Below are 19,900 nucleotides of genomic sequence, written 5' to 3' on the forward strand. Positions count from 1 at the left end.
CCACTGTTTGTACTTTTTGGTCTTTTATGTGGGGGTGAGGGTGATAGAAATATGAGCAGAGAATAATACTAATACTACTACTACACCAAGTACTACAAAAAAAATAACTAATACAACTTATTGCATTCCTCTGCCACCAAAGGCAATTAGTACCTACCAGTATTTTCCTACCCTAAACATAAATGAATCAAAGAAACGTATTTGTTGCCAGGCAACTCCCCTGCACATCATAAAACAGGCTTAATGCGAGGAAATGGGTCTGAACGATCCTAGGAACATTTATACCGCATTATTCTATGAACCCGAGATACATCAATGATAAAAGAACGTGGCTACTAGGAGTACTTTTGTGCATATTATAAAATATTGTAGGGTGGAGGAAGTACAGAATAATGGATTAGGTACAGATAATGAGGTAGCAAAGATTATAGGACATGTTTTATAAGATAAAGAGGTACACATTCGATCGTATGAAAGAAGCCTTTCTTATCCCTTCCACGTCGGTACAGTGATAAAGAAAACATGGGGTGAAGGGGTATTTTATAAGGCGAGTTTAAGATAGAGGAGTTAAAACATATTATTGAAATGAGGGCGAACAGTTTACCACTTCGAGCAAGAAGGCCCTTGCCTAATGTAGGGAGATATAGATGAGAGTGTCAGTCATATGATGAGTGAATGTGAAGTATTGAGTAAGTTGCAAAACAAACTGTATGGGGTGTAGGTATGATGAAAGATGACTGGCGAGTATAGTTAGTAACGATTTTTAAGTGACGAAAGGTTAGGACGATTTATCAGGCTAGCAATAGAGCAAAGAAATGAATTTTGAAAATTTGCGTAATGTTTTTGTTAATGTAGCAATGAATCAATCCGAGCTGAATTTCTCATTTTTTTTATTGCCAAGGTCTCAAGGCTTTTAGAGCAATAAAAACTACTACTAGTATTATATCAAAATCATCTTTAATGATTGAGACTGCAACCCTTACCCTAGGAATATTTACATACGGGCATATTTACATACTTTTACGCACGAATAAAACAGAAGCATTTTCTGTCTCGAAGTGCCTACGTACCAGAACTAGTTCAGTACAAAATAATTGAAATTGTTGTTACCTCTAGTATTCAATTCTTGGTTCTGAAACTTACCTTTTTACTCTTCCTAACTTTTTAACTACCTGTGAGTACCCTTAGAAAACCCATAGAAAAGTAAAAAGTATCTTTATTAAACAATCAGATGGATTCAGCCCAATTCTCATAACAAAACCTGACAGGAAAATAGTATAGATCTTGAGATATTGGGGAAGTGGGGCCAGGATTTTGTCCACATACCTGGTTGTCAAGCTGTGCTGAACACAATAAGAGTAAAAAGATAAACTTCCAGGAAGAGAAAGAAGCGCCAATACATAAGCAAAGATCTTTGCTAATCCATCTTGGGAACAGCACAAAGGCTTAAACAGAACACAACAAACATAAACGAATCGAACCAAGAAGAAGTTCCAAGTAAAACCTGAGAATCCAAATGGCCGAAGCCCACAGCTGAAAGAATGTAAAGACTGTAATCAAAGATTTAATTACGAATTTGTGTAGAAGGTGTTTTAGTTGGCGTCATGCACAACGCAAAAATATATAGACTGTAATCAAAGATTTAATTACGAATTTGTGCAGAAGGTGTTTTTAGTTGGCGTTATGCACAACGCAAAAACAGACTTATTGCTCACCAGTATCCACTGAATATGAATAATTTTAATTTCTGTTAATGTTGGATCTCATTCATTCGTTTATATTCTTTTCTGTTCGTTTTTAGCTTGAATTAATTGTTCACTTCAATTTAAATTCGTTGTTGGTTTCATCTGACTAATCACAGCAACTTAAGTTCGACTCAATATTTGACTTTATACTCCTTTAGCTTTTATTTTCGCTGTTTACTTTTATAAAAAAGTACTCTTTTGGAGGTGACTTTTTTAAAATTGTTTTATTCTTTTATTATTTTAAATTAATGTTTTAAAGGAGAAGGACTTAACCAGATAATTTTAAGCATATATTCTACTTTTAGTACTAGTTTGCGCTTCTCAACCTATGTAGTAAGTGCTAATTAGTCTTAAATCCTAGTAGAAATGATCAGTTAAACACTCTGCTTAAATAATTAATTTTAATAATTAATAATTAATAATAATTAATAAATAATAATAATTTTAAGAAAAACTCATTCTTTTTTTTTTAATTTATTTATCACAAAATTCGCAAATATATCGGAATTACTAGTTGTGAGGTTTCTTCAGTTCTTCCCTTTTTAAAAATTGAAAAGCTCCTTAAACTTTAAAACGATCGAAAGCTACTAAGTCAACAAGCGGCACATAAAATGGCAACGATACGTGATGACATAATACCCATTGCCACAAGCTACATTTTCTTAGAATATACTTTTAGGCTTAGAAAGTCAGTCAATAAGTCAATGAAACTTATCCCCTCGTAGAACATTCATACCTTACACAGAAAGTTATAAAAACACTAGAAAAATATCGAATTAATTTCTTTCAGAAGGCCAATGGTTAACAAAATACTGTCCAGAAAAGCTTCATAAATTTTAAGAATTACAAAATTTTTTCTTCGGTTAATTTTTATTTTCACAAGGACAATGTGACAACATTTATGTCCTAAACTGTGAGAAGTATTTTAATTAGACAAACTAGGTGGATTCAGCCTAATTCTTATAACAAAACCTTGAATTATCTACACTATCACTTCAGTGTTCAGCTACGGCTTGAAATATTAAGATTTTCATTTGCCAATAAAGAAATAAGGCCATCTATTAAAGACAATACAGTTAAAGTTACCAAAGACAATTATTGCAGTAAAGACAAAGACTTACCCAAGACAATAATTGAAGTACAGTTAAATACATATAGGTCAGTGATACTTTGCTGGTCTTGTTGAAGAAAGTTAGGAGAAATTTGAGCTAAAAGAAAGAACAAAATTATAATTATAATATGTATACTATGACGTACAATTCAGAGCAATCAAAAACATAAACTGTAATTTTTTTTACAGCAAGACTCCCTGCGCCATCAACTGTTTCAGGATATGTGGCTAGTTTTGAAAACGACATTTGAGGAAAAACACAAAACGATACTATAGTTTCATATAAAGGCCTAAAAGATCTTTTGCAAGTTTTTTAGGCAATTTATTTTAAAATTTGATCTTGAAGTTGAACAGAAAAATATCCCATAGAAGGAAAAAATACACTCAATAGTGAAGTATTTTCATTCTATTAAAAATTCTATAGAGGGCAATATTTACGGAACTCCTTTTCCCACTTTTTTTTCCTGCTTAAACCCATAAAAAAGCGTGTAGGATACACTAATGATAGTTAAGACTTAGTTAAAAGCATCATATAGTAAAGATGTTCAAAAAATACATCATTACATATTCAAGATATATGTAAGGAAAAGTAACTCTTTATTAAGCCCGGGAGATCTCAGAGACACTTGGCTATCTATTCAAAGTTAAGCATTTTCTAGTTTACTATTGATAAACACTTAAAGATTTTGTCAGTCTTTCTGTTGATTCGTAAAAGAGAAAGAAACGGATCTTTTAAAAAAAAAAAAAAATTAAAGCCGACACATATTGTCTCTTAAATTGGCGCGGAAAACTCCGGATATAATTTCATGTTTTACTTTTTAAAGTACTACTTTCGGATTCGGCCGCTATCTAGTAGGTTCAAGTTAAGCGTAAGATAACAAATTGTAACACCAAGTTTGGAAATTGTTTTATCTCGAAACCTTATGTTACCAGAAACAGTTTGATGAAAGGCATGGCAAGACTTGCAACTTCTTAATTGCAATTTATTTTCTGCATTTACCTGTATATGGATGTAAGCTTTCAGGGCGAAGGTGAGTGTAAAAGAGTTTTTAAAAGCGTCTCCTTTTGACCTGAAGCTTTATTATATTTGATTTTTTCACAGGGGATTTCAAAGGGGATAGTTTTGTTGTTTAGTCGATTTTGTTGAACAAAAATATAAAAGAGCCTCATTTCAATGAAAATATCTAGATTATAATTTAAAATCTAGAGGGGGGAGGCAAATATCTATAGGTCTAGTGGAAAGCTCAGATTAGATCCTTTCCAATTAATTTCACAAAAGTTGTATCATTTTGTACAAAAAGAACCAGTGAACACGGTATCTAGGGTAGAGGTGTCACTAGCCCAAATGTTTGGGCAATAGATGTCACCAACTGGCCAGTCACTTTTACTGACTGATTTGGGTGGTATTCCTCTTAAAAGTACTTTATTTTTACTAGATGAGATTGATCTGTTTTCAGTGATTTTGCGTCAAATGTTTCCATCAGCCCATTTACACTGATAAAAAAATTGGAGCCAGTAAAATAGTGGTGCTTCGCGCCAGTATTCAAATTTTTTACCGAATGGCTGAAACAATTCGGGGTGTCACTCTTTCCCACGTATATGATGCACTTGGGCTAGGGTATAAAAAGTGTGATATACTACAACTTCTAAATTTTGTAGGAGAACGAAAAATCTGAACAACAAATTCGTTCTAGGGATTTGGGTGTATGGTGATCAGGGTTTTATTGAACATACTTTTGTTTATTTAGGGCTTCTAGACAGAGCCAGCACAATAACGATATCAAAAACTTTATTTCCTAACCATTTCCATTGACTTTTTATCATTTTACATTTTTTTTACTATTACTTCACCTTTAAAAGGAGGAAAGTTACATCTGGTCTTTATGACTCGTATATTACCTAAAGAAACCTTTACATTTGATAAAAAAAAATCAGTACATTTTTGAAGCTTTAGAAATCGGATTTCAATTCCCTATGTCAAAGTAAATAGTAAAGTTTTGTATGCAGTTATTATTACTCAAATCTAGCCCTGAACTAGTCCCAAAGGCTTCAATCTGTTGTTTTTCTCCAGAACCACTTCAAATAGAAGGCGAAAGTTGTATCCAACAGTTAGTGGTGACAAACTGTAAGTAAGGAGCGACGCGGCTAAATCGTAGATGAAACTCTAAAAAACAGAATTTTGATATCAATATATCAAAAAAATCTATATATATATATATATATATATATATATATATATATATATATATATATATATATATATATAGCAATATATATCAATATATCAACTATATCAAGATATATCAAAAGAATCGACTTGATATGCTGATACCAAATATATAGGCCTCATTATGTTTAGTCACTAAACGCTATGAAATGGACAAAATTTACCTGATTTTCAAAAAGGAGAGAAATACCCCCTAAGAGTAAACGAATCTTGGAAAAAACTGAAAATAAACTAAATCCATGAAAAAAATTTGTAAAGTAAAAGAAATTAAAAAGTGAAAAAAAAACAATCAGCACATACCTAGGGGAAGGGTCTTAAGGCGAAACTACAGTCTTGAGGGGGATAATGAACTAAATCAAAAGACACATGTCCATCGAGGCTATCAAAAAGAGATAAAGGATGAATATTCTTCAGAATCATTACTGGCACACACGGGTTTGAATCGACGTTTCAGTTACTGTTTTTTTTTTTTGTTCTTTTTTTTACAAGGATGGGTAGCAAGCTTGTCGCTCAAGCTTGCTGCGGCGGGGATCGAACCTTGAGCCCCGTATTACCAAGCAGAGCATCGATCCACTATTGTAAACCAAGGTCAGGTTATCGAAAGGATTATTGAATATCTATTCAATTTACGAATTGAATATATATTAGGAGACTGGGGGTTGTGAGATCAATAGTTATAAAAAGGGTCATCATTTATACAGATTAAAAGGTTTACTTATTGATCTCAAAAACGTGATGCCTAAGATGCCCCACCAATATTTCAATTTCTGTGCCGTTAGACATGTCAAAATAATATTTCCTTTTTCATAGAAAAAGATTGTCGCAATGGAAGGGATGGTTTCATCCTAGAGTACCATTAGTAAAGGCACTAACAAAAGGTTTTCAGGGAATCAAGAGGAAATTGAGATCGATTTCAGAAATGAATGTGCCAGCATTGGGCAGTACTGGTGCTGGAATTTGAATGCTCAATGCACAGCTTTCGAAAAGTTAAAATCTATTTGCTATTTCAGAATTCTCACTTAGTGGCTTTTTCGTCATCCTTGTGATATTTTTGTGAAACGGCTTGAAGCCTCTGCGATAGATTTTTCTTGTGTAGAATTAAATGGCGTTCACATTTCATCAAAATCACTCGCCTTCTTTGAATCAATGTCCCTTCTTTGAATCAATGTCCCCCTTATGAGCGTAATTTGCTATAGAGCAGGAGGACAACTCCCATAACCTAGTTTGCCGTCCAGCTGAGATTTACCGTCTTTGAAAATCTCGTTAAACTATGACAGGCCTACAATTTCACAACATCCATAAAAATAGATCAGTTTTATTTAGTATATCTTTGCCTTTATGGCACTATATGGCTCATTTTTCATTTTTTACTTGGTCATTTTCGCTTTGACTCGGAAAAATTGAGTCCAACTTTGTCCTCCTCTGGCCCCCTTTTTCTAAAATTGGTAACAAAAATAGAGGAAGGGCTGGGGGTGGGGGTAAAAGAATTTATCTAAATCTATGGATATAGTTTTCTTTTCTTCTTTTTTTTTTCAGTACACATCTTGATATCAAAACTTTGTTGTCTAAGTATTTCTAAAAGGCTTTTATTATGTTTCATTTTGATGGTTTTAGATTTGGTACTAAAATTACTATATTTTTGAGCCTTCCGAAATAGGGTTTTGATTCCCATATTGTGGTAACTAATGAAGTTTTATAATGATGGTTTTATTATTCAAATATAGCAAGGCAAATATAAATTACGAAGAAAACACTGGATTATGGAAATTCTATCTATATTCCAAAATATGTGTAAAATATAGGGTGTAGAATCAAGCAGTTCTCGTGGCAACAAACTGAAAGAGTTCATTAGGTTCATTAAGGTGAATATTGTTTATCAAACGCCATGATTCTAAGAAAAGTGAGAAAAGTACACTCAAAAACAGATGATCGAAATGGAAATTACTCCATCAAAGTCAGTTTAATCCGATCGTAGAGGGTTTAAGCTCCTACCTTCAAAATACAAATTTAGCATTCTTTCAACTAGAAAAATCAGTGACGTTAGTTTATTTATTTATGAAGTAATTTTAACAACAATATAACTCAAATCAGTCGTTAAAAATGACCAGCTAGTTGGTTAATTCCATTGGCAGTGTTTTTACTCTTTTTTTTTACTATAAATTTGTCAACAAGTATTGGCACCTTTGTTAATTAGCGCCCTTGTCACATTGGTCCTCCCCCAAGATTTTGCTCTAGATCCGCCCCTGACCTGTTGTCTCCGTGCACTTCCATCATAGGACAACTCTTCTACAACTGCCATACATTTCATATTTTCAAATTATTTTCTTTAGCCTTTATCTTACCCTGGTATGATAATTGAATCTCCAAAACACGAAAAAAAGAAAATAAATTAGAATGTAAAAATAAGCACTATCGGACACTCCAAACCATACATTCTGCCAAAATTTTGGAATATAGGTAGAATATTCCCAAATTCCTTTTTTTTCTTCACTATTTGGATTTGTCACGCTTTCTTTTTGGCTACTCAATTTTGCACACGAGGAAAATTTTCCCCGGAGTGAGCTCTTTGAGGGGAAAATGGCTTAGCACCTCTTCTTAGGTCGGCATCTCTGTGAATAAGAAAAATAGCCTTTATGGGGGTTAGTGCCATGCATTTATTTTATGCTTAGTTCATTACAAAAATCTTATTCAAGATTCTTGTATACCCGAAGGAATATAGCAAACATATTTTTTAGTTAATGGTTACACGAGCTAATATGCTTGAATCATTCTTTAGTTCCGCTCTAGCGTAAGCAGCCCCTTAAAAGAACATGCGTCAAGCTTATCAGATACAAATGTCGGAAATTTGAATTCCTTTGACTTTGATCGTGTTTGCTGATACAACCAAGTTCAAGAATGTTCATATTTTAGCTCGGACTACCATGACCTCTGAACACAAATAGTTACATCAAAATTTCAACTCTAGTAAACGTACGTCTGAACAGTATTCTTTACAATATTTAATAATCGTTGTTGAAAGATTCCATGTATCTGAATAAACTTTTACAAGGTCATCAATGCCTCTCAGGAGGTTATCAGTATTAGAAGAACAGTTCAAATGGCAAACAATTGTCTTAAAAAACTTATTTATAAATATTCCTGCCCAACGAGCACGGTAAACTGATTGCAGAGAGATGCTGACGCTTACCCGAAAATCTCAGCTTTATTTCGAAAAAAAAACAAAAAACAAAGAGTCCTTGGACATGGTAGATCAAATGCATCAGAAATACCGTAGCCTCTTTACCTCCCCCCCTAGGTGGCTTCAATTCATGGAAATCAGAGGAAGAGGCAAAAAAAAAACATTTTTAGGGAAGGGGCAGTTATGTTGTCTTTCAATTTTTTAAATGAAAATACCTAAAAGAATATTTTTTCAATGAAAACCCCTCCCCCAAAAAGGGTGTCTTCCGAAATCTAGGAGGGGGCAAAACTCCCTTGGGGGAGGGAAAAATTCCCCTGCATTCCCCCTTTAACATAGATTTAATGGGATTGAAAATCGGCTACCGTCAATGAAATGCAGCATCGTAAATCAGAATTAAAGAAAATTCAGAGTCTCAATTATCTTTCCTTTCTTTACAACTGGGATTTCAAATAGTCGGAGATCATCCAGATTCAACCTGAAATGTCCTGAAAGTAGACAGATTCTTTTATTTTAAAATATCTTTTATGCCTATAAGAAAAAAAAGCCTTTATTGGTTATATAACACTTTGACTCCCACCAATAAGTTTGCAGATGAAGTTAATCACTGAGAACAAGGTGACCAAAAGCACTGGTAATAGCTAAGGTGAACATTTGGCACCATCTTTTTGATTTTATCAATCACCCATAACACACAAGTTTGAAAATCTGACATATTTAAACTTTTGAAATAGTTTCCAAAAACCATTTGCTGAGCTGCATTCAAAGGGAGGATCAGCAAAGCAATTTATTTCCAATCACACTTCGATCCTCCTCATACACATTACCCTGATGATCTTCCCTTTCAGGACAGCTTAGAAAACGGCTTTTGGAAGTTACCTCAGAAGTATGAACACGTCAGATATGACCTTTGGTGTAACATCAACGATGCGCTGGTAAGGTTATTCGAGAAATACAACTTGACAAATGTCATTAAAAGACCGTAGTCACCTTTTATACGATCTTCCTTTTTCTCAGAGAGGGTATAGACCAGAGAGTACGAGTAACTCATAATGAGGATCCTTTTCAAAACAAACCTCAATTTCCTCTTTTAAACATTACCCGTACTCTTTGCTTTAGACTGTTCACAGGTGGCAAGCTAGAATTCACTAAGACGTCTTTCATAGAATATTTTGTCTAAGAAAAAGCGCACATTTTTCAAAACGAGATAATACACAAAACCAAAAGAGCTTAACATTTTTTACACTTGAATTAAACAGAAAATAGAAAGATATCATTTTTTCCCTATAGCCTGCATAGTTTTGTATCACAACTCTAGCTTCTCCTCAAATCCTAATCCTTCAAATTCAGGATGAGTCTTGAATCCCTTTAGTTACAGTAGTAACGAAAAATAAAACACAACTGGCTTTCAGAAAAGGCAAACCAATGAGTCTGGAGCGAAAAGGGAGGCTTTGAATTAAAAAATGAATCATAAACAAGCTTTGCAAGATAAAAATGAGACAAAAAAGAGTAAAAATGAAACTCGTTCGTCTATAAGGAAAAATAATCAATCAACATTATCTAGCATCACCCACCAAAATCAGGTAGCTATTCAGAACCCCTCATATACGCAATTATTTCTGTTCGTTTTAGGTTTTAATATTACTCCTTACTTTCCGTTGAAAAAACTTGTTTTTTTTTATTTAATTTCTGATTATTTTTCAAATAATGCTTGGAAATCCTGTGCCCCCTTCACGGAAATTCTCTTCCCCCATGAAAAATTCCTCCATAGAAAGATCCCCCACGTAACTAGACTTAGTTATTAGATATTTCAGCTATGCGGAACAAAATAGCTGTCTCAACATTTTGATCTGGCGACTTAAGAAAAACATGAGCGTGAGAGCGGGCCTAGTTGCTCTTCAATCCTTTTGATCACTTAAAAAGGGCACTAAAACTTAGCCGTCTCCCGATATTCTAGCATCACTGGCTCTATACGATCACCCCTAAATAAAAAACAAATAAACACGCGTCCGTTATCTTTCTTCTGGCAAAAAATACAAAATTCTACATTTTTGCAGAAAGAAACTTGAGAGGGTGTAGTGATGCAATTTTTATGAGGATTCAGCTTTGACAATTGTTTCTGTAGTATGGCATGAAAACTTGTGTCAGTTGGTGGTGGGTCACAAGCAAATAATGACGAAAAGTAAGAACGTCACTCAGTGGTGGTCCTTGTTGAAGTGGTACGTGTAAGTTTATTAGCCTCTTTCCACAAAAGTTGCGGATTATTCTGCATTGACTGTGAGAGATTTCCAAACTGACATTTTTTTTTATTTCATCATAACTTCCTGAAAATTATAATTTGTCTATATAACTAAACCGAAGATTACACCTGAACGAGATTTATCACAGCCCTTCCATATTTTATACTAAAAACGACGACGGAGGCTTCTTTTAACTCAGGGAAGTTTTACAATTCCCATTTATGCGTGTTACTTTTTACGGATACAGTTGGAACCGCAATATTTGTAACAATCTTTAGAGAATGTAATATTTCTGTAATGTAATCCAAATACAGGGGGTCCTCGCGACGTGAAGGACATAGAAGGTGATATGGTACCTTAACTTTATTCAACGTGTAGTTTAGATTTGCATGATACAACACTATGTCAATTTTATCCCAAGACGTCTTGGTGAGCCGTTTCCTCCACCCTGATCCTCCCAGCAAAGATGCTGGAATAGAAAAAGACAGAGAACACCAACGGCAGTTTTATCCGGTATAACTTGTGGAATTCAAAACATTCTTAATTATAATCTGTTAAAATTTTGATACCAATTAAAGGCTCCAAGTTCATTTGGATATAGCATGAAATCTGAGGCAAACTCTTCTCTTTCAAAATACAAACTATTACGTAATAGTTAGCGCTAGGATAGTATGCTAAACACAAGAAATTTGTATGCATACAAATATTAATCTTTGGCCAAATTCAAAACAAACTTATAAAAAGAGATGGAAAATAAATAAACACAACAATATTTATTTAAGATTTTGTAAATAGCTACATAATATTGCTGGGTAATACTTAATAAGGTTAATTCCTTGTTTTTACTTATAGACGAATGACCACTTTTGTCAATTTCTCTTTTAATTCATATAACCGGCTCTTTACTTTTCTGGTAATTATTTATTTAAAGTAATTAACCGGCTCTTTACTTTCCTAGTAATTATTTATTTAAAATAATTAACCGGCTCTTTACTTTCCTGAAAACTTCTATTCTTTAACTCAATTTCAATTTAGAGGCTTTTACTTAAGTACCACATGCAAATTAGCTGTGCAATCAAGTTATGTGACAATTCGGAAGAAAAACGCGAAAAACAGCAGAGCAATTTAATACATGCAGGATATTACAAAGAAAATCATTAGAAATCGAAGGAAGGTGAACAAACATGTAGCCCCTACCCTTTGTTCCTGTCTGGTATGAAACATTAGGTAAAGTGCATTTCGATTATTTAGGATCATTAATGGTCACTGAAGCTTCAGAACCATTTGCGGTTGGTCCTCAAGTGCGTTCTGTGTCAAACATTAATAGAACCCATATGGCAAAGACTCTAGCCCTGTTAGTCCTCTAGCAAAAGTTAGCCCTGAAATTACTCAATTTATTTTTGCACCAAAAACATTTACCTTTCAAGAAACCATTACAAATGCCAACTCTACCAAGGCTTGGTTCCTAGAAAAGGCCTAAGCCATGTTGCCAAGCACTTTGTTCCTTTGTCTACAAGTGGACTAAAAGTCATGGAGTTTGGCACTGATGACCTCTAGGACTGAATTGGCCGTCACTCTTTTCTCTGGTCTACAAGACAGGAAACACACCTCCAGATTTAGCTTGAGCCACGCCCTTTCATGGTCTGTTGACTGCTAGCATCAGGTGATTTGAGTGACAGATGGCCTTACTTAAACGCAATACAAGATATAACAGTATAGACTGCTCTCAACATCAATCTGGGACTTTTCAACAGATGTATTAAAAAGCAGATTTGCAATACCCCATCAAAAAAGATAATAAAATAAAAATCGAATTGATGTTCACTTCCCAAGAAAGAGAATCAATACTATCCACTATTTGTATATAATTTAAAATTAAATCGATTGTAGGCACGCAGATTTATTACGACTAAGAAAGAAGGCCTTAATAATTATAAAGAGCCTGAGAATAGAGACTTACCATGTCCATAGATACTTAAGCAGCAGGCAGCAGAATCTGAGAGAGCACAACTTGGGTCAATAGTCTGATTGCAGCATTTTGCAAAAGGAATGCATCGCTCGTTTCCACAATGTATTCGCCCTGGACAACTGAATCTTCTCTTGCAAGTAGATTCAGCCTCGTCAGATTCATCCAAACAATGAGGGATTCCATCACATACAAAGCGTTCACTAACACATTCGGAAGAATGGCATTTGAACTTGTTGGGTTTTTCACAATAATTACCTACAATAAATTTTTTCTCTTCACCAAGCAATCTCAAGTTTTCCCCCTATACATAGAAGATTTCAAGTTTGTTCTATTCGTATTGTTTCAATAGAAAACAATCTTGTAGGTATATTTTAGCAGATAAATGGACTTTCTTATAAAAGGTGGGCTATATTATCATGTATATATATATATATATATATATATATATATATATATATATATATATATATATATATATATATATATATATATATATATATATATATATATATATATATATATATATATATATATATATATATATATATATATATATATATATATATATATATATGAAAATAATATTAGAAAATAATAATCTTGATTTTATTGAAAAACAGATTTGCAATGGTCTATTAAAAGATAATACAACAAAAATCAAATCGACGCTTTCTCCACAAGAACAAGAATCAGTGCTATTTACTTTTCGCAAACATTTTTGAAATTAAATCCGATGTATGCATGTCGGATTTATTACCAAAGAGAATATATTTTGGCATAATTAAGCTTGTTATAGCAAGGTGAAAAAAAAAATCTGTGAAGTCCCAGTTATGAATATACAGCGTAAAAGTGCTCACTGAGCGAAAAGGTTTTGGTATAATTCAGCTTGTTATTGAAAGATACAAAAAAATCGGTTCAAAAGCATGATATTAAAATCGATGAATAGAAAAAAAAAACAATGCTTTTACGTCAACACATTATTTATAATTACAATTATTTCGTAGCAAGGTACATATTGAAGAAAGTAAAAAATTAAAATAAAAAAAGAGAGGCGACATCAAACAGTTCATGCTAACGAACTTTACGTAAAGAGCGACCCAGCTAGATAGCAACAGAATCTCTAAAAAACTGAATTTTGATACCAATAGATACATCAAAAGAATCGGATTTTTATGCTGATTCTAAGTATATAAGCTTCATCAAGTTCAATCCTACCCATCAAAAATTACAAGAAAAGTTGCCTTATTTTCAAAAAAAGAGGGAAACATATCCTAAACGTTATATAATCCTAATGAAAATCACAACATTAGATACAGTATATCAGAGAACCCAACAGTAGAGGTCTCAAGCTCCTATCTGCAAAAATGTGGAATTTCGTACTTTTCTACCAAAAAAAGATCACGGATGCGTTTATTTGTTTTTTTCCCAGAGGCGATCGTACCGACCTATTGGTTCAATAATATCGGGAGAGTGCTCATTCAAAAGGAAATTAAAAGTTATAGTGCCCTTTTAAGTGACCCCAAAATTGGAGGTCAACTCGGCCCCCTCCTAAGCTCATTTTCCCAAAGTTACCGGATCAAAATTTTGAGACAGCCATTTTGTTCAGCATAGTCGAAATATCTAATAACCAAGTCTTTGAGGACGACTTAATCCGCCACAGTCCCCGGGGGAAGGCTGCAAGTTATGAACTTTGCCCATTGTTTACATGTAGTATTGGTTATTGGTAAGGATACAGACGTTTTCAGGGGGATTTTTCAGGTGGGGCGGGGGATCGGGTTACATGGAAAGATCTTTCCATGGAGGATATTTTCAAGGAGGAAGAGAATTTCCTTGAAGGGAGCGCTGGATTTCCAATTATTATTTATAAACAACCAGAAATTAAGTAAAAAAAAAGTTTTTTCAACTGAAAGTAAGGAGTAACATTAAAACTTGAGACGAACAAAAGTTACGAAATATATGAGGGGTTCGTCCCCTCTTCAATACCTTACTCTTTACGCTAAGTACTTTTAGTATTTTCAACAGAGCTATTTTTCTAATTAAATGGCCTTTGTGATTCAGCAGTCATTCTTAAAGAATTAGAACAAAATTCGAACTTTAGCTTGAAGAGCGAGGTATTGACGAGGGGTTGAACCCCCTCATATTACGTATATGAGGAAGTTCACCCCCTCGTCAGTACCTCGCTCTTTACGCTAAATTTCGAATTTTGTTAAATAATAGCTAATATAAGCAATAATTTGCTTATGTTGTTTTCCGGCCGATCTTAGCATTTAACTCTGTCTTAAGCAGCTTCATAACTATGATTTTGATGCGATAATAAACCAAAGATTGTATGTCTTCGGCTTGTGGTTGTTATTAAATAAAAAAACTGAAAAACTTTCCAACTGAAAGTAAGGAATAACATTAAAACTTAAAACAAACATAAATTATTGCGTATATCTTTTAAAGATCTTTTCTTTCATTCATTTTAGTCATTTGAGAATTGCTCAATTTGTGACTTTCATTTTCATAAAAACAGTTTCTACCTCTTTGGCTGTTTTGTTACTATGCGTCACATAATTAGTTCCGCAAATATTGCTAATTCAAGTTACATCGGAGAATCTTTCAATGGAGAAATTTCTCACGGAGGAAGGGAGTTTTCCATGGAAGGGAGGCTGGATTTCTCGACATTATTTAAAAAACGATCAGCAATTAAATAAAAAAAACTAAAATTTTCAACTGAAAGTAAGAACCAATATTAAAACTTAGAACGAACAGAAATATTATGTATATGAGGGGGGTTGCTTCTCCTCAATAACTCAGATTATAAAGTTATTATTAGTTAAAAGAAGTAATATTAATATGCCAATTTTTGTTTTAATTATTCATGTACGCTAAGCCAAATTCAAGACTTGGATTAGTTCAAAAACATTCAGAAATTAAAGAAAAAACTATTTTTTTAAATGAAAGTAAGGAGCGACATTAAAACTTAAAACGAACAGAAATTGTTCCGTATATGAAAGGGGCTGTTCCCTCATTAACGCCCCGCTCTTTAAGCTCAGAGTAAAGAGCAAGGCGTTTTAATTTCTGTTTCTTTTTAATCTTTAATGTCACTCCTTACTTTCCGTTACAGAAACTTTTTTTTTATTTAATTGTATCATAAGTTCAGTATCACAAGCATTTTATTAAAAATTGTGAATCAAGAAAAAGTCATGGAATTAACACAAGCATACTGCTTAGAATGACATATTTGCTGTTTAAATTAATGAGCAAAAAAAATAGAACTCCGTAAAAAAGGACAGCTCAAAATAAATTATCTAAGTTTTGTACAGCTTATTCAAGCACCTTAATATAAATAATAATAACAATAACAGCAGTAAGATGAGATGATGAGAAAAAGAAGATGAGAAACAGATTAAGAGGATATTTCCGGACAATGAAAATGAAAATACAATACAAATACCTCGACCGAGACCTCAACTCAGCCGTTCTATATTGAAAAAGCAAACACTAAAATAATAGAAGACACTCTCCATGCAATGGTGGAAGAGTAACTCAATAAAAAACCTAACATTGCATTTTTTATTTAAGGTTTTAATGTCTAACATTGAAGTTCGTTTTATTTATTGTTTTTTTTTTAAATTGCAATTTTCAGGCATGAATTGACGTAAGACAGGTCCAGGGGGGGGGGAATTTTATACGTATAGTACATGAAGGCTGATGCCCTCTGTGCAGTTTGTGATATGCTATTTGTTTTGTCACTCCAAGTTTTTAATTTTTCAATATAAGAGGGGAATTTTGTTATCATCCAATAGCTGAGATTCGGGTTTATGTATGTAGCAGTTTACATTTTGAAATTTATTTGGCATTTTTCTAGACTGAAAAATACCTTAAAAATTTCGTAATGCTGCAAAAAAAGAGAACTTTTCTACTTTTTAAGCTCGTTGAGATCATTCTCAAAAAAAGACTTAAAGAGTGTCATAATTCGGCCTCGGTGTATGGACATATCTGAAACTAGTCAATCCGATGATATAACCATCTTGTCCATTTGGGACCTTTTACAGACGCAGACGTGTCGCCTAATCTCACCTTCCACCACGCGGGTTAGAATCTTAATCGTGACTAACCACGTAAGTGAACTGGCATAGAAAGCTCATTAGTGGAGGAAAGATACGGAAAAAAAATGGTCAAACCTTGGGGAAGTTGCACCAGAATTTTTTTCACACCAAAATGTTCAGAAAAATCAGCTTTATCACACAAAAAAATCCCCCCGAATCCCCCTTGCACAAGTATCCCAAATTCGCCCTTGAAGGGGAAAATTGAGGGGGAAAATCCCACTTTTGTGTTTATAAATATTTTTGAGTTTAAATAGTCGTTTTCTATCAAATCAAGTATGCCGACTCCAAATCTGAATTCAGATTTTCCTTTTTTCGTACCCTAATGCCCATTTCCACCCTTAAAGGGCGGGGGGGGGGCAAAACTCGAAATTAAGAGGTTGTTGCATTATTTGGCGGTTTCCTTTGGAATCAATGGCGGTGAATTCGAAAATGAAGTTAAAAACTTGATTTTACGTGGTCAAGTACCTCATCTTACCTAAATCGGCTGTGAAAGTTGACCTACGTGAACTAGTTATTTTATTCATTTGTCGGTTGATTCACCATTTCCTATCAAGCTAGAAATGGCGCCTTAGTCTAATTTCAAACCAGCATTCCAGACTCCTCCTCCAGTTTGCGGTTTCCATTTCTTAGTGTCATTCTTTAGGTGATCTAATCAGTGGAGCCATCTACCATAGTACTTTCTAGATGACTGGCGTGTTCAAAGCTATATACAAGGTTTGTGCCGTTTTATTTACTTCCGCAAAGAAAAAACAAAATAACAAACTGGGATCCGCGAGCGTTGATTAGAAGTATTTAGTGAGATAGTGTTTAAGATTATGTTTCTGATTTTGGAAAAGAGCGGATATTAATTTCTGCTTTTCAACTTCATTTGTGCAATACCATCTACTGTGTATCGTTCAAGCTGAATTTGTTCTTCTAGGTGGCGGTGGTTTGAATTCCAATTGAATTGTGCCTGGATTTACTGAACGAACAAGTTATATGAAATAATCAGTCTCTTTTTTTTCTAGAGCCGTCAATGAAGAGAACATGGTCTGTCCGATATGCCAAAGCAGCATCAAACCCGGTGAAAACACTGCCATATTATCCGAGAAAGGAGTCGATGCCGTGAATAACGCAAGAAAAGGAATAGGTAGTAGCATAGCTGTGACGACTGGAAATGAAGTCCACACCGCGTGTCGTCGTAACTTCTGTGACAGACGTCGGATCGACAGAGAAAAGAACGCTCAAAGGAAACTTGAGCAGAAAGAACCGGTTGCAGCCCCCCGACCAGATGTCCAGCTCCACACTTTGATTTTTCAAAGAACTGCCTATTCTGTGGTCAAGCAGTGAAATTATGCAAGATCACAAGTCGTGAATTCGCTGAAGCTTATGCAGTACGAACTCATAGCTTCGACTACTCGATTAGTGAAATATGTAGGAGCAGGAACGATCAGTGGGCCATGACAGTGCTTGGTCGGATAAATTCGAAGACTTCTGACCTTCATGCAGAGGATGCCGTTTATCATCAAATATGCTCAGTGAACTTCAGGACAGGAAAAGAGATTCCACAAAAATTCTATGGTCAAGAAGAAGTGAGTGACGTGCCTCCATCAAAGAAACGGAAGGGAAGACCGTGCGATAGTGAAAGGAAAGCCGCCCTCGAAGAAGCACTTCGGTGTTATGCCAACAGTGAAGAACCTGCACCTCTGACGAACATTTAAAAAAAAAATGGCTCATGTTCTCTCTGAAACTGACTGTGATAGTTTGGCCTACAGCTTTCGTCAAGCCAAGGATTTGCTAGTCAGTGAGTATGGCGAACAAGTGGTTGCATCCGATCCAATGGGAAAGAGACACTCGTAACATTTAGAGATACGGTCGACAGGATATTACGAGAATTTCACCAAGAGGAAAAAGTAGATAGTGAAAAGGGAGAAAGGGATCAGCTCATCAAAGTCGTTGGGAAGATAATAAGAAGTGAAATCAAATCCATTACGACAAGGAAGGATTCCTACAAATTTCTTAACGAGATATCGTCAGTAGAAAAGTGTTTGAACTTCGTGTGCCCATCTCTTTGTCTACTGCTTTCATCGATAGGGGTCGACACGCCTCGTCTAATATCTTCTATCGGACAGGCTATAATGCAGGCATGCAGACCACGTGGTTTAATGTCTCCTGTACAAATAGGACTGGCTTCGCAGCTGCATCACCATTTCTCATCCCGATTTTTAATTGACACACTGCACAATCTTGGCTTCTGCTCTTCGTACTCAGAGGTAAAAAAATTTGAGAGATGTGCAGCAGTAAATCAAACGTTGTTGGAAGAGTCCGAAGAGAAAGAACATTTTTTTCAGTAGGTAGGAGACAACGTCGATCATGATGTTGCTACTATCGACGGCATGAATACCTTTCATGGAATGGGACTTATTGAAGTGTCTACACCTGAGTTTCCGGCAACGGAGCTTTCACTGCCAAGAAAAGAAGTAAGTGGAGATGAGATGAAGTCAATCGGCACCGTGCCGTTCTACACCTACCAAAAACCCGCCAAGTCGCAACCAAGGACTTCTGTTTGCTTGACAAACAGGGGTGACACTCATGACAATGAATGGAAAGCTGAAACGCTCTGGCGCATCTCCGGCTTTTTCAAAAGCTCATACATGAGCTGGTCGGCCTTCATGTGGTCAATACACCAAAAGCTACCTCATCCGGGAAAGTCGAATATTTGTTTTTTGCCAATGATTAACCACAACCCAAGCGATATCTCCTGTGTTTATTCTACACTTATGCATGCTAACGAACGCGCTAATCGAGCTGGAAAAACTATAGTCATTACCTTTGACCAAACACTTTACTGGAAGGGGAAGTGTATCGTCGATGCAGCCTGCCACAAGTGCTTTAAGAAATGCTATTGATGTCCTATGTGGATTTCATACACGCATGAGATTCCTAGGAGCCATTGGCTTCCTTATGGCTGACTCGGGACTTTTGGAAATCCTAAGTCAAGTATACGCGCCTAACACTGTGCGTAGTATGTTACTCAGCAAAGCTGTCTCTCGTGCTGTGCGAGGCCATGGTCTGTTGGAGGTAGCCCTTTATGCGAACCTTTTATCATCAGAACTGGATAGCAGAGCGTTTGATGCCAATGACATGCTACCAGAACCCCTTGAAAAGGCAAAACAGGCATACGAGTCGCTCCTAGAAGGAGATAACATCGACGAAGGGCAGGTGTCGGAAGCAGCAGAGCTTAACTATGAAATAGTTCAAAGTGCAAAATAATGATTATCTGAGTCCATAACTGCCCGTCTTTGGTTTCAGTATCTGGACCTACTTGGAATCCTGAGAAAGAACCTGAGAGTTGAACGA

The 19,900-nt window shown here is 35.0% G+C and overlaps 2 protein-coding genes across 2 annotated transcripts in view; both read right to left on the bottom strand.

Moving 5' to 3' along the window:
• Window positions 1-19,900, bottom strand: part of LOC136038830 (procathepsin L-like) — a 216,970-nt gene that overhangs the window by 134,195 nt on the left and 62,875 nt on the right. The gene's annotated exons all lie outside the window — the stretch shown is intronic.
• LOC136038824 (low-density lipoprotein receptor class A domain-containing protein 3-like) overlaps window positions 1-19,900 on the bottom strand; it is a 58,015-nt gene that overhangs the window by 10,569 nt on the left and 27,546 nt on the right. Inside the window, exons 4-5 of the mRNA XM_065722230.1 lie at window positions 12,459-12,722; window positions 2,867-2,953 (exon numbers count right to left, since the gene is read on the bottom strand). Coding sequence (XP_065578302.1) covers window positions 2,867-2,953; window positions 12,459-12,722 — 351 coding nt within the window. The remainder of the gene's footprint in view (window positions 1-2,866; window positions 2,954-12,458; window positions 12,723-19,900) is intronic.

The sequence above is a fragment of the Artemia franciscana genome, chromosome 2, assembly GCF_032884065.1.
Source record: "Artemia franciscana chromosome 2, ASM3288406v1, whole genome shotgun sequence".
NCBI classification, from domain to species: Eukaryota; Metazoa; Arthropoda; class Branchiopoda; order Anostraca; family Artemiidae; genus Artemia; species Artemia franciscana.